Consider the following 10,333-nt stretch of genomic DNA (forward strand, 5'->3'; position numbering starts at 1 on the left):
TCAAATTAAAAAAATCTTGTCCCTAGAGTGAATGTGTGAATGTGTGTGCATGTGTGTGTGTGTGTGAGAGAGAAAGAGATATATAGAGAGAGGGATAAAGAGAGAGTGCTGTTATGACAACACAATGTGTAGGCTGTGAAGGTACCAAAGATGCATTTGAAAGCAGTTGTGTCAGTAGGGAAGGTGGTAGCAGGACTGTCCATTTAAGGTAGTCTGTTAAGTCCCTTTGATCCAGGACTTTCCCAAGGCAATCTCACATCATTTTTTACTCTTGCAGTGTTCATTGGCTCTGAGAAAATGGAATGGCTGTTGGTTCTATATAAGCCCGAGGCTACACACTCAAAGCATTATTCGGATAGAATCACAATTTGATTTCTTTTCATGAATTGCTTTCAAACCAATTGAAAGTATTCCATGCGTTTCATATCCCAATCAGCGAAGCCGTAATCATAATTCTGCATGACATGAGTACATGAATGGGTCCCCATACAATGCCACCATTTCCCACCTAGGCCTCAACAGAACTGCCGGTGCTTAACTAGCAAAAGGAATTAATGATACGTGGAGAATTCCCTTAGATTTACCTCCATCTTTCCGTCAGCCTTCAGAAGGAAAAAAGGGTGAACTAATTACTATTTGGATGTCAAGTGATAGGCAAACACACACACACACACACACACACACACACACACACACACACACACACACACACACACACACACACACACACACATTGCCATGACATATTATTTGACAGCTTCACATAATATAACCTTTCTAATTACTGGATCACTTGCTAGGTAACACCAACCTCTAACAAGTGAATAGGCTTTATAGGTGATATGTTTTATAGTGAATAGGCTTTATAGGTGATATGTTTTATAGTGAATAGGCTTTATAGGTGATGTGTTTTACAGCATGTACTCAATGTATTACATTGAGTAGGATTGTAGAATTACATTGTGGTACTTTTTCTGTGTGTTCTGTGCGTGTCTTTTTAGGATGTTTAGTTAAATTGGGTGTGATTAGGTCAATACCTATCAGTCAGCTCAGTCACTCAGAATGCCCTGAGAGTTTGTGGACCATAGGACTCAAATACCTGCCAACAGCCCAGCCAGGAAGACTCCACATTCTGAATAGAAAGCAATTGCGTTTGCAGTGGGAAAAAAGTGCTCAGAAAATGATCACCAATATCATAAATCAAGGGCACAGCTAAACCACCAGGAAGAACATCACAATTTAAGAGTTGTACGGCAGCAGGCTGAGAAGTCATTTTCTCCAAGCAGTGAAAAATGCAGTGAATTACTGCATCTGATTTAAAAAAAAAATGTATCAGCACAGGAGAATCCCACCAATATATAATCCCACCGAATAGATTCACTGCATTAGCTGTCAGGCTGAACAACACATATTCAGGAGGTGAGAACCAGGGTGAATCCAGAAGACTTGCAGAGGGAAGTGGACTCTGTTCATACCCCATCACACCCCTGCTCACTGAACTCTGTGTTTAAGACTTGCAGAGGGAAGTGGACTCTGTTCATACCCCATCACACCCCTGCTCACTGAGTCTGTGTTTAAGACTTGCAGAGGGAAGTGGACTCTGTTCATACCCCATCACACCCCTGCTCACTGAACTCTGTGTTTAAGACTTGCAGAGGGAAGTGGACTGTCTGTTCATACCCCATCACACCCCTGCTCACTGAACTCTGTGTTTAAGACCTCCGCTTTCTCGCCTGCAGCACTGCAACCCTCTGAGGAGAGAGAGGACTAAGCCAACATGAAGCACACTCACTTCTTGTTTTGATTAGGAGAAACCTACCCGGACGCCAATCATCCTCTCCCCAGAGCTGTCCAACTGTGGCAGCTCCACAAGGAGCCTTGTCCCCGTCCCAGGCACTCCTCTCCTGCCTTCCCCAAACAGGTACATAGACTGCTCTGAGCTGGAGGTACAATGGCAATAAAATGAGATGCTTCGATCTGTGGCCTTAAAAAACGATCCATACATGCAGAGTGTCCATTACTGGAGAGTGGATAGTCATATAAGTGGCTGTTGTGCCAGACTAACACGACCACACACAGACTCTATTTGTTTCACACAGACTCCAAGGACTACAATATAAAATGCATGAAGAAAAATCAAAGAGGAGACAAACACACTGTATGTTCCACTATGTGTGGAAACTGATAATATGACTTACTACTTACAGGAGTGTTTGAGTTTGTAGATAGTGAGTTTGTAGACCAAGTGGGTAATCTGTGACATAAACTCTGGCATAGTTTCCTCTTGTTCAGGGGTCTCTTTTGCAGATGTGAACAATATGCATATCATGTCCATGGAAAATTGATTTCCCTTGGCAAAATTATTTAGAATGTTCCCCCATTTAGTTCCACGCAGATCATTGGAGTCCCACCAGAACCCATTGTTGATGTAATTAAATCACATAATAACGCTTAGCAGGCAGATCCCAAAAGACAGAGGATGTTACTGAGGTCAAGGAGGTTAACAGAAATAATACCAGCAGAAACAGAATTGCTGGGAGAGAAATCAAGTGTGCAGACAGCACAGTGAATAAGGATACAACATCTCTCTGCTGCTGTGAGAGGGGGGACTTGTGCTTGGAAAGGCTGTTTCATTACAGCATGACACCAAAACTACGACAAACATACAGCCCCATTTGTTCTGCTCCAGGTGTGAGCAAGATTAGATGAGGAGGGGGTGAGGAGAAGTAATATAGAGGGGCTTAGGGGAGATGAGGCTTTGCAATGGCTCTGCAGTCATTTTACAGTCTTATACTCAGCAGTGCTTGGCTATGAGGGAGTGGTTACTAGTGTGTAAAGGAAGTCTCAACTGCCAATGCCATTTATACCAGTCCAATATCACAGCTTGATCTAGATGACAACGTAGACTTCCTACGGGTGTGTGAGAAGGCACAAGGTTCTGATGAAAAGTACTATCCATCATTACATCATCAAGTACTATCATCATATCATCATTTGCAGGACTGCCAACTTTTAGGATTAGGATGTAAGTCCCCTCTCCAAAATCTAAGAGAAAGATTGCAGAATCACAAAGTGCGAGAGTGTGGTCCAAATAGTGAACACTATACCACTGTCCCATCTTTCCCATTTGTTAACACACAGAATCAAGCCGGTGTCCGGGTGGATGTAGGAGTATGTCGAATCGATTTGTTGGATCATATGACATATGGGCAGGAAAAGGAAGTGTAAACATTTTCCAAGATTCTGCAGAAACGACATTCTATTTTTAAAAGTGAAATTCCAGTAGAAAACCGCCCTGGTGTAATCACACTTAACGCAAACTGCTAACAGGCAGCAGCTGCCTGTCATAATATAGATAGCGCCCTCAACCAAGATAGCTGCTATCATCCACAAACACCACTCAGCACTGTCGCATCACTAAGACCCTCCCCAATACACAGTTATGCAGCAAAGCATGTTGAATTCTTTAGCAAGACGGAGGGAATGGTACAACTGTGAAAATATACACACAATTTTGAATGGAAGTGATTTCTGTTTGTTTCATACCTGATTACAAAAAACATTCCTATACAACTGATAGTGCTGTTCACATTTTCAGCCTTTTTTTTCAAAATGACGGAATATACCGTTTATATGAAGTCATTCACCACCCCACTGATGGAGTTGATGAAAATGAACCCCTGCTGTATATGTCTCCCTCCTCTTCAGCACGACTCCTCATGTGTGGGCACTGTGTCCACACCCAGAGCAAATCAATGTCTAAGGCTAAGATCATTGACAGCGAGAATATTTCATGTCTGAAGATAAATAGCAGGCAAGCATCGTCATCTACCGCTGAAATGACATCCAACTCCAATCTGAGATACTCAATTGCCTCGTGATTGAGAGGGGTAAACACTGTGGTTAGGAACAGATTTAAAATTAAAAAAAAGACCATTAAAGAGACATCCAATTTCTGCTCATACATCGTTGCAGTCCCTTTTATGAAACTCATTCTGATAAACACCAAATGAATTGGAACATTGACACAGAAATATTCTTAAGTAACTGCAGAGTCCGACTCAAAAGCACAGTTGAGAGAGAAAAAGACCTCCAGTGAGGAAGACTAATACTTAACCCCCTACAAGGCCATGGGGGGGGCACATGTCAAAAAGGTGGACAAAAGGAGGACACTCAACCTAACTCCAGCAAGAAGGCTCACACCAGCCGGACTGTCAGGACAAAATCCGTACGACTGGTCACCCTACTTTCAATATATCTGGGCAATGGAGTGGAGTCCACAGGGTTGTCGACTGCTGGCTAATGCACCTCTAATGCACTTGTGCACTGCGTGACCTGTGCCAAAATAGGCCACACTTACTCCCATGCTGTGACATTGCTGCTAGCTAAAAGTCAGCCGTGTCCATCTGAAAACATTTACTGCATCAGCATTTGTCCTCTCCAATGGTTTCTCATGAGCCTCCATTTCCTCTTGTTAGCTCTGCCAGAGATTTCAACATCACTGTAAGTTTGGAAGAAGAGTGTGTTTGCGCTCTTGATTAATGCAAATATGTCGAATGTCACCTCTATGTGTACATGATGCATTCATTAAAGATCAATACCAACAAACCTGCCAAAACATAAATTAAATGAAATACGAGTAAGTCATACAACTCTTTATGGCCTCTTTTCACTTTTTATATTTAATTTATTAAGTATTAATATTCGATTTATCATTTAACTCACCGAAGCAAGAGTTGATAAAGCCGTACCACATGCATCCATGTCTACCTGCCAGCCACCGTCCTTTGATGCTAGAGGCGAAGCTGAGCGTGGTTCCAAACAGGCACACAAGCATGTCGCTCACGCTGATGTTCAACAGCAGCATATTCACCGGGGTACGGAGCGTCTTGAACTTGCAGAAGAGGACCAATACCACTAGGTTGTTGATGAAGCCAAACACCATGATAGATCCCAAAAAAACAGCGAGAACATTCAGTCCAGTTCGTGAGAGTTTGGTGGTAGGGTTATCATTCCAATCCTGATCCAAATAATTGAGAGAGTCTTCACCAGTTCCGTTAACGCTGTAATTTAAATTAGCCACTTCGGAAAACATAGTCGGTTATTGTTTCATATTGCATTATAGTCTACTTGTTTTGAAAGATGATGGTTGTGTTCCATTTATAGCAAAAAGAACGGTAACGTTTAGCCTATACAGTCTTTGTGTACCAACAATATTAATGAGCTCAATAGAAAAATACACCTAACCTCCCACCGTTATTGTTGAAGACATAGCTTACACTATGTACATAAAGTTACTTAACGCCACTTCCAGTCATTCTTTTAGCAGGCTGTACTGGTGCCGAAAGAACACGAATGCCGGTAGACCTCACGCACAATAGCCTACAAAGTCCAAATTGACCCACACAAAAGCATGCACGCAAGCTAATTGATCCAATGGGTCGTTTTTTCTCCGCCCATTTAACAAATATTGGAAGATTCAGGGGTGTTTATATTCCTGTTCTTGTTCTTGTCAAATATACTGGTTTCGCATTCATTCATTCAGACACACAGTCATATAAACAACAGTGAAACAGCTGTTGCTTTGGCTCTGAGCACAGCTGCCAACACCACATCCACTTTCACTACTTGCTATAGGCTAACATAAATAATACAAAACAACCTACCACGAAGTTCTCAAACTGATGGTTTAAATGCTCACCGGTCCTGCATAAAACAAGTAAAACATATCCCGCATCAAATACAAAAATAATCAGAGATCAAGAAAACCGCACGTTAAAAAATATATTTTTTCTGATGACAAGATCACTTTATAAAGCACAAACTAAAGGCTAATACGTCTAATGTAAAGGCGCAGAACATGGTTTGCTGTCAAGACAATCTGGTCTGTCGATTGGGAAATCCACCAACACTAGTTTATGTTTTGCAAGCTCAAATGCTTGAGCCATGAGCGCTCCTTGGATTTACAGCCTCCTCAATAGCCACTCGGTTTTAAACAACGTTTATGAATCTCACCGCCGACTGGAGGGGGCGTAGTGACGCAGTCCGTAGGAGAAGGGACAACGGTACAACACCTCTGGCAGCACAGAGGGGGGAGAGAGAGATTGGATAATTCAGTGAGTACTACAATTAGCACTGATACTGAAAACATTGCATGTGTAAATGTATTAGTAAGCATAGCATACACCAATGGCAAAAACATCAAACTTGAGAAATACAAGCCCAAAGAGTGATTCTTCATGCAGTATTCATGCAGTGTTTGGTTGCATGCGACAATCCATGAGATTAAAACCAGGGAAGTGTATTGTCCTGATGCACGTACTCTGTGTTGCATTCACGTTTTCCACTGCTCTCAGAAACTGATTGATTTGTTCATAATGGAATTGAACTGGTTTGATGTATCAGCTTTATTCAACAGTTACACAAAAGGGAATGTGCTACACTAATCTGAGGTCATTATAATACAGATATATAGAAAGTATAATCAGGGTCCATTGACCTCCCCCTTTAAAGGACTGTCATTGAAGAGGGAGCTGTGAGTACAGTGTCCTTGTGTAAGCATTTGATGAATATTCCAAATCCTGTTAGGTATGAATTTATGCTATCTGCAGGCTCTAATTCTTGTGTCCAGTCATGCTCCTGCAATTATGAGCCTGCTTATGGATATATTCTGCTCTCCCTCATAATGCATCAATTAACCTTGCTATGATTTCCTTCTGTCCTGCATTAGGCTGGAAGATGCACAATATACCATGAGAGGGAGAGAAGACAGTAGAGGGCTGCAGTCCATCAGATGGCAGTACACATCAGTTGAAGGTGTTCCAGACAAACCTTCTCATTCAATGGTTTTTCTTTATTTTTATTATTTATTTTCTACATTGTAGATTAATACTGAAGACATCAAAATTATGAAAGAACACAGCTGCAATTATGTAGTAAACAAAAAAGTGTTAAACAAACCAGAATATGTTGAATATTTTTGATTCTTCAAAGTAGCCACCTTTTGCTTTGATGACAGCTTTGCACACTCCTGTCATTCCCTCAATCAGATTCATGAGGTAGTTACCTGGAATGGTTTTCAACTAACAGGCGTGCCTTGTCAAGAATTCATTTGTGAAATGTCTTGCCTTCTTAATGTGTTTGGGACCATCAGTTGTGTTGTGCAGAGGTAGGGTTGGTATACAGTGAATAGCCCTATTACTATTACTTTTACTACGACTACTGTACTAATCCATATTATGGCAAAACCGCTCAACTAAGTAAAGAAAAACGACAGTCCTTCATTACTTTAAGACATGATGGTCAGTCAATCCAGTAAATATCAAGAACTTTGAATGTCTTCAAGTACAGTCGCGAAAACCATCAAACCATCAAACGAAAGGACGACCAAGAGTTCATTACAGTTACCAGCCTCAGAAACCACTAATTAACAGCACCTCAGATTTCAAGAGTTTAGGTAGCAGACACATCTCAACATCAACTGTTCAGAGGAGACTGTGTGAATCAGGCCTTCATGGTTGAAGAAGCCACTACTGAGGAAGAGCAACATGAAGGAGAGAATTGCTTGGGCCAAGAAAACACAAGGAATGGACGTTATACCAGTGGAAATCTATACTTTGCTCTGATGAGTCCAAATTTAAGATTTTTGGTTTCATCATGTCTTAGTGAGATGCAGAGCAGATGGTTTCTGTAGGTGTGTTTCCCACCGTGAAGCATAGATAAGGAGGTGTGATGGTGTGAGGGGTACTTTGCTGGTGACACTGTCGGTGATTTATTCAAAATTCAAGACACACTTAACCAGCATGGCTACCACAGCATTCTACAGCGACATGCCATCCCATCTGGTTTGCGCTTAGTGGGACCATCATTTGTTTTTCAACAGGCCAATGACCCCAAACACACCTCCAGGCTATGTAATGGCTATTTGACTAAGAAGGAGAGTGATGGAGTGCTGCGTCAGATGACCTGGCCTCCACAATCACCCGACCTAAACCCAACTGAGATGGTTTGGGATGAGTTGGCCCGCAGAGTGAAAGAAAAACGGTCGTTAAGTGCTCAGCACCTCTGGGAACTCCTTCGAGACGGTTGGAAAACCATTCCAGGTGACTACCTCATGAAGCTGATTGAGAGAATGCCAAGAGTGTGCAAAGCTGTCATCAAAGCAAAAGGTGGCTACTTTGAAGAATCTAGAATACAAAACCCATTCATATAAATGTATATACTTACCATACTGTCAGTTATTTCTGAATTGTTTCAATTACTGTGCTTTCCCCCATAACTTTACTCTCAGCCCTACACAGGATCATGAAGAGGGCTCGGGGCAACATCATGGCAAAGGTCAATACGGAGATGGAAGCCAGACTATCTGCCCTGTATTCTGTTAATGAATGATTCATGACTCGTTGTAATGCTCAGTTTTGTTTCTTCTGTGAGTAATGGAGGCCTTGTACAGGGCACCTACTCAGAGAACATCAGGAGAAAAAAAAAATCACTGTGGGAAGACATCTCACCTTGTACAGATACGTATCAAAATGCCTACGTGTCAAAGCATATAGCGTGGTGGTATCATTGCTATTCACTGGGCACAAATGTATTCAGAAACTGCTGTTGTGGAACAGCCTGGCCCTGGTGTGAAGGTGCCTCATTTAACATGTGCAGAAACGTGACAGTCGTGTCACAAAGCTCTTCCAGACGACCCTCCCCAGTAAGTCAACTCAAGTGGAGATTCGTTTGGCTGGTGCCCAAGAAGGGTTCGACTTGATGCATGCACTTTGGCAAAGGATAATGTGTAGAAGACCAGTTCAAATTCTCTGATGAGTCTGAGATCAAAGTCTATGAATTTCACTTTCATAATACTTAAATCATTTCATTCTCTATACATTCATGAACATAAGTTCTTTGTGACAGTGTATTTTGCAAAGAGGTAGGAGTTGGCCAGCAATTATTTCTTTAGGATATGCAAAATTCTGTATGTTTTCTCATTACTCTACATTTAATATGTAACTGAAATTATTGGCATTTGGTTGTTGCAGGCAAGTCTCAGTCTCAGTAATGCTTGGGTGTCCTCTGAGGTGTATTTGTTGCTGTCTCTTGTATTGACATGTGTCCTAAGCCATTGGGTAGTGTGTGTGTGTGTGTGTGTGGGGGGGGGGGGGGGGGGGGGTCTGGGACGCCAAACTCCACTGTTGAGCCTTCTGTTGTGGGCCTAATCAATGAAACACTGTTGAAGGAAGGTGTCCACTTGAAAACCCCAGTGAAATGCACATTACTGTATATGCCTTCGCACAGATATACACACAAGCATACAAACAGACACCTTTTCAGTATTTTGGGCAACTTATGGTGCTTACCACAACAACCACAATAATGGTTTAGTCAGTTATTTTAGTAAATCTTTCTGGTAAATGTATATATTGGGTAAGGTAAGGTGTTCCAAGGCAGAAAGAACATCTTGGAATTACAGATAATGTCCCTGTGCCTGGAGAATTATGCCGTCTTTAATTAGGATTCTGATCAAGTAACAGCTGCAATTCATTTTCGTGTGGAATGCAAATGTGTTACGAGCGGAAAGGAGCTGAAGGGAGAGGAGAGCCTGTTCTATCGAGACAAATCAAGCTGCTGCGAGAGCCTCTCCTATAGAGACAAATCAAGCCTTTCCCCCATGAACAGGGTAGCATTTGATTTTCATCAAGGAGGAGTTGTGGGTGATATGGCACAGCCCAGTGTATGCTAAACTTGTGTTTACGGGGGGCTCATATATGTGCAGATTTGTGTCTTTTCTGAGCAAGATGTGAATGCCAACATTCTGTGTGTCTTCTAGGGTACGTGTAGCTTTCCTGCTAGAATATCACTTTCATGTACAGTGATCCTGCTCAGGGTTTACAGCAGACAAGAAATAGGACCTGATTAGTGAAAGTGTGGAGATTGTTGTGCTGTAGATAGTATTTATGTATTTCACTGTACTTCACTGTTTGCCTTTGTTTCAGACTTGTGGTACCACCTGGGTTTTCACACAGAGCATCCACATTTTGAATACATTTACATTTTAAATCAATGTAACACACTTATTTTATCCCTTCCATTACTTTGCCCTCTCATTTTTTATCTGACTGAACATCAAACACACATGTTTATGTTATATGTAAGATTGTAAACCCTTCTTAAATATTGTAAATACTCTAGTATTTAGGTTTGTTTGTATGTGGTCAGTGCGGGCGTTCAGCGATGAGAATGGCTCCATATTTTACCTGATTTAAATCTAGCTTATTTTCCAGTCTGTGTATCTCCTCTGGATTTGAATTTATTGAGATTTTATTGTCTCTCATTCTTCCCA

General features: G+C 41.7%; 1 protein-coding gene across 2 annotated transcripts in view; it reads right to left on the reverse strand.

The window, feature by feature from the left end:
* The window catches only part of tmtops2a (teleost multiple tissue opsin 2a), a 17,340-nt gene extending 11,251 nt beyond the window's left edge, over positions 1 to 6,089 (reverse strand). Inside the window, exons 1-2 of one of the 2 annotated variants that reach the window (XM_042702890.1) lie at positions 5,667 to 6,089; positions 4,726 to 5,082 (exon numbers count right to left, since the gene is read on the reverse strand). In XM_042702890.1, the coding sequence (XP_042558824.1) occupies positions 4,726 to 4,945 (220 nt within the window). In that variant the 5' untranslated portion in view covers positions 4,946 to 5,082; positions 5,667 to 6,089. Of the gene's footprint in view, positions 1 to 4,725 lie in introns of both variants that reach the window. The other variant, XM_031558168.2, reaches the window with a different exon arrangement.
* Positions 6,090 to 10,333: the final 4,244 nt, after the last annotated feature.

Source organism: Clupea harengus, chromosome 21 (genome assembly GCF_900700415.2).
Source record: "Clupea harengus chromosome 21, Ch_v2.0.2, whole genome shotgun sequence".
NCBI lineage: Eukaryota > Metazoa > Chordata > Actinopteri > Clupeiformes > Clupeidae > Clupea > Clupea harengus.